This window comes from Anabas testudineus, chromosome 2, assembly GCF_900324465.2.
Source record: "Anabas testudineus chromosome 2, fAnaTes1.2, whole genome shotgun sequence".
Classification (NCBI taxonomy): Eukaryota; Metazoa; Chordata; class Actinopteri; order Anabantiformes; family Anabantidae; genus Anabas; species Anabas testudineus.
In genome coordinates, this window is record NC_046611.1 from 6303875 (window position 1) to 6318882 (window position 15008).

The following is a 15008-nucleotide window of genomic DNA, read 5'->3' on the forward strand; positions in this document are numbered from 1 at the left end:
AATTAACAAAAAGAAAAATTGACACTATTACAGACAGCAACAAATTAGTTTTACCTTTTGAAGTGAGATATAGGACTGACGCATAAATTGTGTGTCAAACTAAACATGACCAGGACCAAACGCCTCTTAGTTAGAACTCCCTGTTTCAACAGTTATGTAAAAAATTAACAGTTAGTTTATAAATAATTTATTTGACTTTTTCTTTCAGTCACTTCTTAAGGAAATCTGCATAAACAGACATATTTACAATAACAGCTGAAACCTGCTGTAACACTGAGGTACAGTTGTGAATAAACACACAATGTAAACATTTGATTATAATGTTATTGTTATTACTATTGTTGTTGTCATTATTGTTATTAGTAGAACTGTCTGTAGAAGACAATAGCAGTGTTAGTAATGACAGCATTTTAAAGTTGTACTTTCTGAAAATCTTAGAATGAAGTAATTATTATTATTAGTATGATGATTCATTAAAAATATCTGCATTCCCAATGATTCAACATAAGACGTAGAAGTTTTCATTTTGAGTCACTCAGTCACAGTGTCAAATGGTCCAAACACCACAATTAATTTATGTAAATAGTAAAAAAGCAACAAAATACAAACAGTGACCACACAAGATGTCATAAAAAGTCAAACTGAATAGTACAAAAACCATTAATATAAAAACTGAGGTGAATGTTGTTTTAGTCTTAAGTCTTCGGTTTCTACAGAAACATCAGTAACAGCAGCAAAATCAAGTAAATCCAGTTTCTACTGAACAGCAGCTTCAAGATCATCAGGACCTGGACGACTGAGAATCTCCACAGACGTTCACACTAACAGGAAATCTGGTCTCTGAATCTGCAGTTTGATTCAGTCAGTTTTACCATGAGAACTAAACTCAGTCATCAGATTGATTCTTTTTTTGTTGATGTTGTTGTTTCTATTTTCATTCTTCATAGGAGTTTCCTGATGTGATTGTTCTCCTGCTTGACTCCAACTCTGAGTCTTCTTGCTGGGGAGGTGTCCGCTTTCTGACGTTGTTGTCCTGACTGTTTGCAGGTGTTCTGTTTCCTTCTTCAGAGATGGTCTGATCGTTTCCCTTCATATCTAACGGTGTACTCTGTTCTTCTTCTGCTTTGACCTGAATGTTTTCCTGCTTGTTTAAAGTTGTTCTGGTCCTGAAAAGAAAAAGGTTTTTTTGCTCAACATGAAACATAAATGAACAAGATATTCTAAACTGGTCATATAAACTGGTTATATATATATATATATATATATATATATATATAACATACTGACAGTGAGTCTGCAGTGATCGTGACAGTAAAGCCGAAGAATAAAATTTACACATGTAGAATACATCAGATTATCCAGGGTGAAATAAGAATAATATGCAGGTAAAGAGCCAAACTGAAAGAACAACAACGCAAAAAGAAGAATAAAAGTCGTACCTTATGATAAACAGAACAATGAAGACCAATGATGAACCAAAGATCACAAACACAGTCAGTAAAACTGATCTGTTTCCTTTAAAGAAACAGAGCAAACATGTTCAGTTATAAACACAAAAGTTATAAAGTACCAACAAGAACATTAACTTACTCAAGTCTCTGGTTTCAGACTCATATTCTTCATCAGATCCTGGAAACAGAAATGTAACCATGAGAATGATGAAGAGAATAAAAAAGTATGAATCAGGATGTTTGGACGTGTTTCTCACCATCAGCAGACGTCGCTTTGACCTCAGGAATCATCACAAACACCTCTATCTGAGGACCAGAGAGGACTCTCACTGCACATCCAACCTGGATGCTGTCACCATGGAAACCAGACAGCACAGCCGTGGTGTTGACGGTGACTGTAGCGTCGGTGTTGTTGACGGTCACCGTGTGGTAGTGAGACAAGTTGAGGTGTTGTGGTGAGACAGTCAGTGTTACTGTGGGAGCAGGTCGACCTGTGACTGAGCAGGACACAACTGACTCTTCAGGAGAGTTGGATTCTCTGACATGTAGAATGGGCTCATGCAGCTCTGTCAACACAAACATCACATCAACCCATAGTTACACACACAGCTGCTGCTGACATGAAGCTGGATTTCACCAGGAACATTTCACCAATCATTCAGTCTGGTTCTTACCATAGAGCTGGAGGCAGGTTCTACCTGTTAGAGCACCATCAGGGTAACAGTTAAACAAACACAGATAACAACCTTCATCCTGTTCTGTTATATTTCTCATCACTATGGAGCAGTTCTTCAGTCCAACATCTTTAAACTTCACTTTATCTCTAAAGTCTGAATTCACTCTTTGACCAAAGTATTTGTTGTATGTGACCATGTTCTTGTCCTGTTCAGGTAAAATCTTCTGCCATGTAACTTGAAGAACGTCTTTAGAGTCCATGAGCTGACAGCTGAAATGAGCCTCTTCTCCTACAGCTGCCATCACAGTCTGAAGAGTCTGGACCACAGATGTTAGACAAACATCTGTGTGGAGGAAGGAGAATGGAGGAGATGATGAGTTGTGGTTTGTAACAGACTCACTACTGAACAGTGTTTAATAAGCAGCTACAAGTAAGACATAAAATCTGACAAGGTACAGTACATAGTGTAAGTTTAGCTTTAGTACAAAACATTTCTGGGTCATGTTAATTAAGTTTGCACTACTAACTTTATGTTATAATTATTATTTGTAGCAGTAATATATACAGAGAAAATGGCAGTCATGAAGAAATATGAAGTAGAAATTAATTAACTTACTGTGTTGGTGTTTATTAAAATCATTATACCAAGAAAAACTGTGGCCACTTACTGCCCACATTCAGAAAGAATAAGAACAGTATAAAAGTTCAAAAACAGAGCAGTATTGTTAACATTAAACCAGTTTTAAGCAAACTACTTTACATCAGGGACTTTGAAACCAGGTAAAACATTTAATATTATTATAGACTAGACCTGATCTCTCTTACCTTTTGGAAAATATCCCAACATAAGAAGCAGAAACAGGACTGTGACCTTGGACATTTTTAGTGTTTGTGCGCCAAAATTTAAAAATGAAGGAAATCCACAGGTAGACAGAGGTCTCTGTGATCTCTGAGGGTTGGTATTAAAATGTACGTAGTAATAAAAATGTTACCTGAACAAGATAAAAATGTATTTCTATAAGTGATATAAAGAGATTCAATACGACGCTGAAGAAACAGCTGATTCGGTAAACTTTCATAATTAAAACTAAAAATTAAACATTAACAGCACATGTTGTCCCCTCGGTGCAGTGGAACAATCCACTCCCACAATTCACTGCGACAATATTTTAATCTGATTACTTTCAGTTTCAGTTTCATTTCTTCCTGACTGTTAGAGTTAGAGATCAGGACTCAACAAAAAGCAGAAGTTAGTGTTCGAATAAGATGAAATACATCTATAGATAAACAGAGTTAACTGTAAAAATAAACAATTATAATATTAACAAACAAAAACCAGATTAAACTAATAAGCAACTCAGTGAAGTTGTTCTGAAATGTGCACTGACAGACGTGTGGAGAAATGTTTTGAATAAAGATTGAAAAACTTCATATTTCTCTGCGTTATTTTGAACAAATTAATTAAACTTGTTATAGAAAATATTATGTTCAAGGCAACAGATGAGATGATGAAGCCTATGTTTTAATATTATAAAGTAAATATATATTTCTCGATTAGTATCTGTAAACAAAGTGATCACTGATACTGAAAGATGATAAAATTCACACTGTACAGTTAAAAACGCCAAAGTGTTAAAATGTGGTTCTTACATCCTTTTTCATTGAGGGAGGTACAGCCCACCTCTAAACCAGGACTCTCTCCTTATAAAACGCACTGTAGCTCATAGAAATTAAAACTCTATAAATCAATAATAAGAAACAAAACATTAACTAAATCTACCACAATGATTTGTGCTGCGCTCTCTTTTCCACCACATTAAAACACCAAATCCCACATCTGGAGACTTTCAGCAGCTACCTGTGATCGACTCACCTGGTGACGTTTCAACATTAAATCCGAGCCAACAGCGACATCTAGTGGACAAGTTCTACAGTTACAGCTGAAACCAGGAGAAGTTGTGGAGCAGAGAGAGTTGAGAATTAAAAACTTCAGCACCCAGATTGAATAAAACTATTGTTTTTGTTGATGTTAGTATAAGTATTGTTGAAACACAAAAATAACAACGAAGAAATAATATTAAGTGTCTTATAAAATGCTGATAAAATATTTATTTATCATTGTCTCTTTAACAATAACTGTACAGTTACAGTAAAGGAATATTGAGATATTGAATGAAGTCTGTTTCCGTCCCGATGAAGTGTTGGGTTGTTGTTCTTTTTTATTTTTCTCAGTGTCCATTGTCTGAGCTGCTTCTTCTCCTGTTCAACCAATGGTCATTAAAAGAAAAATATATTGTTACTCACAGTAATTTTGTATTATAATATTCTGAACAGTGAGTGATCAAGAGAAATTAGGGGAAAGAGATCTGCAGCCGAATTTAGGTTTCATATTATAATAAACATAATTTTATCCAGGAAGGTAGAAGAATAAAATGTAGATATTGAGCCGAGATGGAAAGTATAAAATTTTATAATAATATACAGCATAAGAGAATGAAGAAATGTAATTTTTAAATATAATAGAATTGGGTAAGTAATCAAAGACAATAAGAAAGCCTTAAAAAAATGAGGTCTTGTTGAAAAAATAATGAGAACAAACATTCAACAGCTCTTACAGTCTGAGACACGTGAAGTTCTTGTGTTGTTGTTTATTAATCACTGCAGAAACACAACCACAGGTCAGTGCCACAGCCAATAGAACATATGGAGTCCATGCTTTAAAAAAAAGAGGAAAAACTGTTAATAAATATAATCAACAATTAAAAAGCAGCAACAAAGTGAATGTGAAGACCCGAGACCACCTGAACATTAAATGTTAAATGTTCTGCACTTATATAGCACTTTTCTACCTAGCTGGTACTCAAAGTGCTTTACACTGCATCTCATTCACACACACACACACCGATGGCAGAGCTGCTATGAAGCTGACCTGACTCACCGGGGGCAACTTGGGGATCAAGTATCTTGCCCAAGGACACTTTGACATTTGACATGGCAGCTGGGAATTGAACGACCAATCCTGTGATAGGCAGACAACTGCTCTACCTATTGAGCCACAGCCACCCACAGTAACTTACTGAAGTCTCTGTTTTCAGACTCATATTCTTCATCAGATCCTGGAAACAGAAATGTAACCATGAGAATGATGAAGAAAATAAAAAAGTATGAATCAGGATGTTTGGACGTGTTTCTCACCATCAGCAGACGTCGCTTCGACCTCAGGAATCATCACAAACACCTCTTTCTGAGGACCAGAGAGGACTCTCACTGCACATCCAACCTGGATGCTGTCACCATGGAAACCAGACAGCACAGCCGTGGTGTTGACGGTGACTGTAGCGTCGGTGTTGTTGACGGTCACCGTGTGGTAGTGAGACAAGTTGAGGTGTTGTTGTGAGACAGTCAGTGTTACTGTGGGAGCAGGTCGACCTGTGACTGAGCAGGACACAACTGACTCTTCAGGAGAGTTGGATTCTCTGACATGTAGAATGGGCTCATGCAGCTCTGTCAACACAAACATCACATCAACCCAGAGTTACACACACAGCTGCTGCTGACATGAAGCTGGATTTCACCAGGAACATTTCACCAATCATTCAATCTGGTTCTTACCATAGAGCTGGAGGCAGGTTCTACCTGTTAGAACCCCATCAGGGTAACAGTTAAACAAACACAGATAACAACCTTCATCCTGTTCTGTTATATTTCTCATCACTATGGAGCAGTTCTTCAGTCCAACATCTTTAAACTTCACTTTATCTCTAAAGTCTGAATTCACTCTTTGACCAAAGTATTTATTGTATGAAGCCATGTTCTTGTCCTGATCAGGTAAAATTTTCTGCCATGTGACTTGAAGAACATCTTTAGAGTCCATGAGCTGACAGCTGAAATGAGCCTCTTCTCCTACAGCTGCCGTCACAGTCCGATGAGTCTGGACCACAGATGTTAGAGAAACATCTGTGTGGAGGAAGAAGAATGGAGGAAATGATGAGTTGTGGTTTGTAACAGACAAAGCTGAAACAGAGTTTTCCACATGTGGCGTTTAACCTGTGTTCACATTAACTATTATCCTTGTATTATCCTTATAACCCATGTAGCTTAAACAAAAATAACCAATTTACAAAGGAATGCACACCGTAACAAAATCGATTAATTTATTCTCACCTGTCTGAAAAACTCCAAACACGAAGATGTGACTGTAAAGTAAAATCACACGATGGCCACACATCTGAAGGCATGTTGAAAATGTGGACGTTTTCCTCGTTGCGTCATTTCCGCTTAAAACGATTATCACACGTGCAAAACAAAACAAAAAGAACATAATTACAAATAATGTAGATTAGGCTAAAAATATGGAAATATAAAAAAAACAAGAACGTGTGTCAGGCTGTTTAATAATCAAATGTTATTTAGCTTTTCATAATGTAATATCTCCATCACACCCCCTCAGTTCAGTTGTTTCCTCTTTGTTTCATTTTACAGTAATAAATCTCTGTTCAACAACTGAGCACAGTGAAAGAACTCAAACAGTAAAATGACGGTAGAGTAACTGCAGCTAATATCTTTATTTCTCTACTGAATTACCGTTATTTGAATATAATTCCCACTGAAATCAGGGATGGGTAGGTTTTCATTTTTTCATTTAGATTCTCTTTACATTAAAATTAGCTTAAAACTTGTCAAAACATGAAACTACTTCACACAGAGAAGTAAATGTTTTATTTCAGTATGAATTTTCATCTTTCAGTCAACAATGACAATATTATTAGAAAGTACATTTTAAAACTCAGACTGCAATTCCATCACTTGTTTTCCTTTTGTCTCCGTCCAATTTCTTCTCCTAGCTCAAAGAAACACTTCAGCACAACTAGGAAGAGGTCCGAGGTCCATTTTTCTTGGAAAACTCTACAATCGGTGTCCACTTTTCTCTTTTTTGAGAAAGGCATCTTTCAACGTCATTGGCGCCCTCTAGCGGACAATTTAGGAATTTTTTTTTTTTTTTTTTAATTCTAGTTCATGTCTCATTGCATTTTTTCACTTTCAGATTTATCCGTCCAGACTGGCCGTACGTTTGACACCCCTGCTGTAGAACAATGAGACTCTTGTGAAACTTGCCCTTGTCAGATAGGGCACCAGACTTTTATCTCAGGGAGTCAGAGAGGATGTTTCCTGATGATGATGTCACCTCGAGGCCGTAACTGTAATAAACAGACGATTATTATTTTCTATTCATTTTTCCCTCCGATCATAGAAAAGGAGTAATATGTGTTAGATTCTTTGAGCATGTTTCAGTCAGTCGTGTGCTGATGTATACATCCTCCCTTGCACCAGAGTAACTAAACCACTGCCTTATTAGTTGTAATACTGCCTTATTGAATGTGTATGATTCATACACATTCACTGTTCATGTAAACTTCATAGTTTCTTTGTGTGTAAAACTGCTTTGTGACAATGTCAATTGTAAAAAGCACTATACAAATAAAATTGAATTGAATTGAATTGAATTGAATTGGTCCATCGGTGGTCCTGAGAAGTTTGTTATAGAACTTTTCCTTTCAGTGTGAACAGTTTATCTCATTTTAAATCAGCTAAACAATGAGAGGATCAGAGGACACTGCTGCTGTCCCAAGACCTTCAACAAAAGGACATACATGTATTTTTCTGTTTTTTTATTACTCACTGTGTGGCTCTTTTGTTTTTGGAAAATATTTAATTGTCCAAAATTTCTTCACAGCTGTAGGTTTGATTGTTTTTTGAATGTTCTGCTTGTTTAATGTCAGAAGACCGTTTTTTTATAAGACATATAATCCAGAACAACAATAACGTTGTGCACAGGTAAAATCACATTTAACACTAAAATATCACATTATAATTAACAGTACACCAATAAATAAACAGAGAACATTACATAACTGCAAAAATGGCAAATAAAAGATCTGATCAATTGAAATTGTACCACACTGTACCACAGTCACAACCATACAGAAAATATGTATTTTATCAGAGTGGACGTTATGTTTGTTTGTGTCAGAAAGTCATGGTTTATAATAATAATATACCATTAAACATAAAATGGAATGATAAGAAAAAAAAACTGCAATTGAAACTTTATATATAAATATATATTTATAAATATTCTACAATATTATAGTGGAATAAAACTCTATTATCACATGATCAAGTTAACAGTGCCATGTCTAACAACAGGCTGACGTTTCTGTCATGTCTTTGTGAGAACTATTTGGTGATCGTCTTTTCTACGTTAATATTAACTCAACAATTAAATATCCTCAAAATGTAGACGAACACAGAGAACACTAGATGGCGCTGCAGCTCCAGGAGGTGACATCAGTTCCTCTCTCAGGGGGATTTACTTGTTTCTGTTGCCTTTTATCACCAGAACATGAGCTTGTTACACAGAAGCCTTTTCTACTGAACTGTGGTACAGTCACTGTGGCTCTAAGTGTAGTTACACAACCTCCCTGAAGTCTGTGTAAACTACACATGACAAAGGGTTAACATCACTGCGACTTTGTAATCCTCCTCCTCCTTAACTCGGTCATGGTTCCTGCAGTTTTACATTCTACAAACCCTGAAGCGTTTTATGTGAAGCTCCAAAAGCAAAGTTAAAGTGCTGAGTGAACACAGGTTGAAAGAAATGTCATTAACAAGAAGTTTGTTTTAAAAACTACTTGTGAAAAGTGGCTCTTGCTGCTTTTAGCTTAATTCACTGCTGCATTTGTACAGATAAGACAAAAAACACAGGCTTTTATATTGTTTCCATGCTGTGACGGTAGTTTATGTTTGTTCAAAGGCTAAACCTTCCTCCTGTGTAACATCTAGATTTCTTCTTTTAGCCTTTATCCTGCAGGAAGAGAGAAAAGCAGAGTCGGTCAGAGAAGAAGGAGATTTACATGACTGTACTTGTACTGGTAACACATGGTGTAAATTAACTCACCATTTTTGCCTTAGTAAAACAGCAACAACGATGCAGGAAATGCATATTAACATCAAAATAACCACTGCAATCCACGATGATGGCTTTGTTGTCACTACAGAGAAAAACAGCACCTGGTTCATAACAGTACACGAACAATGCAAATCACATTTCCTGAAAAAGAGGAAGGTGGAAAGTTTTCACAGTGGCGATTCTACCCTTCAGTGTAAACTAACTTTCCCGATCCCCCCGAGTCATTGACCTAGTGTTTGACTTTTCCCTAGATAGCTAATGTTTGTTTTAATGCACTGACATTTTCTTTTTCTTGGACATGAAAGTCAGTCACAAATGAAACTGAAACTAATTAAATGAGTCACTGCTTGGATGACTCGGGACCAGAAAACCCATTTGCATTTGTTTGCGGTAAGTTGTTCTTTATTTACACACGGCAGTGACCTTATTTCCCAGACTACTTCTCTAATACACTGGTACACCTGTGTACTGGCATTTGTGGTATCACACTGGTTTCTAGTTCCTGGTTTAGAGAACAATGGGACATTGATTTGTTTACTGAACAAAACCACAATAAGTAGAAAATTATGAAATTACCAGTGTGTGTTGTTTGATTTATTATCTAACACACCTGGCAATGATGCCTATTGCTGGGAATGTTACAATATAATTCCTGATTGCTCAATATACCGGAAGAAGTGCAGGGAGTTCCTATGTGGGTGATTTCTAAAGAGCTGGGACCTTGCCAAATAGATTAGCCTCAATTAACTATTGAATATGACATCTTTGCAATAAACATAGTCTGCTGGGAATCTGTTTAGTAAACTAGTTATTTCCTGTACAGTAAGAGACAGGAACTGGAGCAGTTGCTCACTAAGAAAGACACAACCTGTTTAACCTCACGCTGCAGCACATCTCCACTGTAAAACAAAGGGACTCATATGCATACCCTTTTCTGCCTCATTCTTCATCGTGTCGTTGTTTTCCATATCCACAGGCAGTGGGATCCTCTCCTGCCTCTCTCCAACCCTCCCCTGTTCAGTACACAGTCCACGTGTCCAGTCCAGCGTGGAGGTATTTTCAGGGTGATGTTGCAGCTGCTGGTAAATGTGTGGTCACTGTTCTTTACGGTGGTGGTCTGTGTTTGGGATAACTTCGTGGCAGTGGTTGAAAAGTCCCACTCTATGGTTGGTGCTGGTTTCCCGGTGGCAGAGCAGCTAAACACAACGTCTCTGTCTTTTTTCTCATCTCCCTTGATGGTTGTTGATGATTGTGTGTAGACCTCAGATATTCCTTTACAGAGAATTAAAACTTGTCATTTTGGAAACTGCAGTAATCCCACAAGCTATTCTGATAAATATCATTATTACTGAAACGCTTTAGTTAGACATTAGGAAATCACTGCTCATCTATTTATGTCCACCCAGATGTATGAATTTGCAGGAATTTACCTTGCACTGTGATGCAAGTCTGCTTTCTTGTGGACCCATTGGGATAAACATTGAATGAACAAATATAACAGCTTTCATCTTTCCATGTTACATTCTTCAGAGTGATAGATGTTGAGCTGAGGGACGGTTCTGTCAAGGTCACTTTCCCATGGTAAGGGCTATTTATCTGTATTCCAAATCGCTTGCTGTAGGTTGCCAAGTTTTCTATGGAAGAATCCCCAAAAAGCCTCTGCCACGTCACCTGCTGCACTCCTGGTAAACGGCAATAAAAGACAATTACATTTCAAATCAGTATTTGCAGTAAAACTATTAAAGGCTAATTTAAAATAGAGCTGTTTAATGATTAACAAATGTTTTGGAGAACAGCAGCTACTCATTCAGATTGAGAAATTGCAGCTACATGTACAAAACTGCAGAAAAATTCATACCTTCTGGTTTATCCATGACACATCTGTAATGTGCGTCCCCGCCGAACGCAGCTGTTGTATTTCCATATGCACTTATGTGTGCAGCTGCGGCTACAAATACAGCTGAGTGTCAGTAAGAGCAGAGTTGAAATGTTGATTTGTCATGAAACACATACATGTAAATGTAAGATTTAATTTTTAGCTTTGACTTCAAGTCTGTGTTCAAAATACAGAGCACATATTAATATTAATAAATTTTAATTAATATTTTACAGTGTAGATTATAGATTAAATGCAGATTTAATATCAGCTACATAACTGCTACACACTACTAAACACAGAAGGTTTTCATCAGCTGTCAGTGTCACTTACCTTCAAAGAGCAAACAAGTTAATATCAGGATGCGCAACATTTTCTCCTCAGCTGTTTGTACAAAGTACTTTCAGTTTGCCTCTGACCAGGATTATATAGCTACAGACACAATAAATGAAACTAAAAGACGATAGGCAAAATGAGAGTGTAGGAGGAGCAGGGGAGATTTCTCTGACATAAGCAAAAACGTCACACTCAAGTTGTGGCAATGTAGGAAATAAATAATGGTTTAAGACAAACATGTCATTTTGGATCCATTTCACTGATGAGCAGAGAAAACTCTTCTTAGATGAGGCTCATAAAATATATATTTACACTATAAGAAAACAACAGATGATTTTTATAATGCTGGACATTCATGGTAATGTTCACTCTCATTGGATATTTATAAAACACTAGTATTTTTTCTAAAATGTGTATTTATATATTTTCTAAATGCATAATTACTGATACCTCACAGTCACCGTTACACAGAACTGAAATTGTAACTCACTGACTCAAACTGCTTTTCTCCGTTTCTTAATATCACTACTGTAATGTCCAGTAAATGTGTTTCGACTACTTACTGTACTTCTGTGTGGTAGTTAGAACAGCTCCAGTAATCTCAAGTGGTCAAAAAATTTCCCAAAGCAGAAGTTCACACTGTTTAGCTTGTGACTTGTCCCTAGTGGTTTGGGGTTTTAACACCACTATTCCCTGCAGAGCACACGACCGTACGTATATTTCTAAAGTGTTATCACAGCCTGTCATATGCAACATTCGTGGCTGCAGTCATCTTGAACTAAGAAAAAGTCCACTGGTCTGAGAATGCAGTACCTCTGTATCAGAGTGACAAATACTTAGAAACACCTCTACGGCTGACCAGCACTAATGACTAGTCCTGGTGAAATGATACTGATACTGTGAGTCAGTATCACTTAATGGGTCTATTACACATTGCAGTAGTTTGATAGTGTATTTCATTATGGTATTAGTACTAAACATCAGTGGCTGGTATCAAACCTTCAAGAATGATTGAGCTGCTTTTCAATCCTGGCAAAAGGCATTTGTGGATTTAATTCCTGGCTAACTTAGTTTCATTACAGTAAAAAAAGTGGCACAATCATATTTCCATTATTGGATTATGCCATGTTTAGTAATCATCATCATTCCAAAGAACGTGCCTGATAAAGTCCATAACTATGCAACGCTGTCAAATCACTCCCCCAGAAACAATAAAGGTCTGTAATTCTGAAACTTCATTTAGGAAAGAGGCTGTGATTTTAACTTCAACTTTTTTCAGGGTTGCATTCTTTCTGGTATCTTTTTTTTACAGTTTGCACATTTTGAACTTTCCTGTATTTGTATCCTGATATACCAACAGGAAAGAGGAAAAAGGATCCTTGATTTGAATCCAACATGTTGTGCTGCACGTTCCCAGTATGATCTAAGAAACATTTACTGATGTTATATAATTAAGTCTTTTTTAATAAATTAATAATAAATTATAAATCTTGTTTACTGAAAATTATGTAAGGGAGGTTAATGTAATTCCTCTTTAATGTGGTCATGTTGAAGGAAAGAACCTAACTGCTCCATGAGAGTTTACTCCAGTGACTAACATTTTTTACTGATGAGTCGACCTGTGATAGTAGTTTAAGTGGGACCTTTAAAAAAATACTTGGATTGATTAGATCAAGATACAAACATATAGAAAATAGATTTTTACATGTTCAGTGAGCTCTTGTCAGTCATCGGCCTTTTTTTAATTATAGCAACTACTTACATTATAAACCCCAAAGAAATGTATGTATTTACTAATGATATTGGGATTGTTTCTGTTGTGCAATGTTCTTGCAACTTGTTTCCTGCTAAACAGGTATTATGGTAAAGCACAGAAATTAATTCTCAATGAATCATTAGATGTGGGAAGTACCTGTGCTACCTGGAAGCTGACACAGGTAATTTTAAACCACAATATGAAACTGATATCACCATGGGCCAGTATTAAAGCCACAACCCTTTAACCTTTATCACTGATTCAGTCAGGGAAACGTGAGGGCCAGTACAGTAAGTAGCAGGTTGGGGGTTGTCTTGGTTTTGCCTCTCGATTGCATCTACTGTCACTTTCATTTGCACTGATGTCGGTGAAACTGATTCATAGCCACAAGTGCTTCCTAACAGAATAGATTGATGTCTCTGAGATTTGGTGTGATTAGATTCTTCTGAGCAGTATATGTTTTGACACTAAAATTTTCAGAGAGTCAGGCAGGTTTTCATTTGAACGACCAGTATTCACGTGACTCAAAACTGTACTTATCTTTCTTCCATCTGTGTGATGATCAGTAGTTAAAACAACAGATGTTTTGAATCAACTGGTTTGTCATAAAAACTGAAATTTACAACAAAGACATTTTTGTGCTGATTTGAATTTTTGATGTACAAAACAAGCTAAGTGCATGTGCAGCACGCACCACTTAATTTAACAATGACCTTGTTCCGTGCAGATAAATGCTGAATACAGCTTCCACAGTGAGGATAGCTGACTCGTTTCCCTTAAATATCCTTTCATCGCGCTGATGGAATCAGTTCTCTAGAAGATATCTACTGGAAGTGGCCTGTTCCAAACCCTGAGTAATCAACAACCATTAGAGAACTTGAACTTATCTGCACACACTGAATGACTACACACATTATGCAGTCACAAGAACAAGTAATGGCATTGTTTCCAGTGAATGAATAAAAGCATACATTGGTCATGAAATGTGAAAAGAAAACCACAAACATCATCCCAAGAGTGAGTACAGAGTGAGTACAGAGTACTGTGGAAGAAGCATCATGAGCTGTGAGCAACACACAATAATCAGGAATGCTGATTATTGTGTGAATTCTGATTACTCCATCTGCTCCGGATGAATAGCAGAGCATGCTTGTGTCTTCTTCTCACAGCATCACCCAAGCAATAACATAATATTACAAGGGCACACTAATCAACACCATTTCCACTAGGAAACTTTTCTCCCCTTTGAAATTACTCGAGTACCCCCTCGACCATCAACCTCTCTCACTGCCAATGACTCTGCCGCCTTCTTTACTAATAAGATGGCAGCACCAGCTCCCAGTTTTCTCCTTGGAGCAGTGTCTTTACATACACTCAAGTTACCAGGTTACTGAAAGAAACCAGGTTTCTTGGGTAACAGGGAAAGAGTTTTCATGCACTCAAGTAACCTGGTTTCTGGAAATCCGAGTATACAAGCAGCAAAAAAGAAATCCTATTTCTCCTCTGCCCTGGGCTGATTTTGGAAGCGTGGATCACAGATTTTAACTGACTGGAGAAAGAAAAGACAGATTTCTGACTGCTTTTCTTTCCTTTTTAGGATATACTTGTCTGTCAAATGTTAGTGAGAAATGGACTTAATTTAAGAAAAAGTTAATTATTTAGACATCTACAGGGAAATGTGTGTTGGTTCCAGTTTTAGTTGGGTTTTGGGCGTCGCCCAACAGGATGTATCTTCAGACATGATTGTTAGGGTTAAATACATGTAACTTGTTGGCAGCTGAAACATAATCATCCATGCATTTATTATCGAATGTGAGGCTCTTACCTATTTGCTTAGTTAAATCCAGATGGTGACTTTTTGTTTTAGGACAGGTAGTGTATCATGACTATTTGTGTTTTATCAGACATATTGCAAATATTAAATTTTATTATCAATTCATGCA

At 36.8% G+C, this 15008-nt stretch overlaps 2 protein-coding genes and 1 pseudogene across 8 annotated transcripts; all 3 read right to left on the bottom strand.

Moving 5' to 3' along the window:
- Positions 1 to 679: 679 nt before the first annotated feature.
- On the bottom strand, positions 680 to 3012 carry LOC113163465 (OX-2 membrane glycoprotein-like). 2 transcript variants are annotated; one of them, XM_026362112.1, is made up of 6 exons: positions 2953 to 3012; positions 2126 to 2470; positions 1709 to 2017; positions 1591 to 1629; positions 1440 to 1515; positions 680 to 1166 (listed from the first exon to the last, which is right to left on the bottom strand). In XM_026362112.1, exons 1-6 carry the CDS (start codon positions 3005 to 3007, stop codon positions 935 to 937), a joined length of 1056 nt encoding a protein of 351 aa, XP_026217897.1. In that variant the 5' UTR covers positions 3008 to 3012; the 3' UTR covers positions 680 to 934. The 2 variants fall into 2 exon arrangements, with proteins under 2 accessions (XP_026217897.1, XP_026217899.1); XM_026362114.1 differs by lacking the exon at positions 1591 to 1629.
- A 1209-nt stretch (positions 3013 to 4221) lies between these two features.
- LOC113163466 (OX-2 membrane glycoprotein-like) lies at positions 4222 to 6368 on the bottom strand. 6 transcript variants are annotated; one of them, XM_026362118.1, is made up of 6 exons: positions 6292 to 6368; positions 5740 to 6084; positions 5323 to 5631; positions 5205 to 5243; positions 4743 to 4785; positions 4222 to 4386 (listed from the first exon to the last, which is right to left on the bottom strand). In XM_026362118.1, exons 1-6 carry the CDS (start codon positions 6353 to 6355, stop codon positions 4356 to 4358), a joined length of 831 nt encoding a protein of 276 aa, XP_026217903.1. In that variant the 5' UTR covers positions 6356 to 6368; the 3' UTR covers positions 4222 to 4355. The 6 variants fall into 6 exon arrangements, 5 of the variants coding, with proteins under 5 accessions (XP_026217903.1, XP_026217902.1, XP_026217901.1 ...); XM_026362117.1 differs by having other exon boundaries at positions 4222 to 4395; XM_026362116.1 differs by having other exon boundaries at positions 4743 to 4842.
- A 1413-nt stretch (positions 6369 to 7781) lies between these two features.
- On the bottom strand, positions 7782 to 11582 carry LOC113162957 (annotated as a pseudogene).
- Positions 11583 to 15008: the final 3426 nt, after the last annotated feature.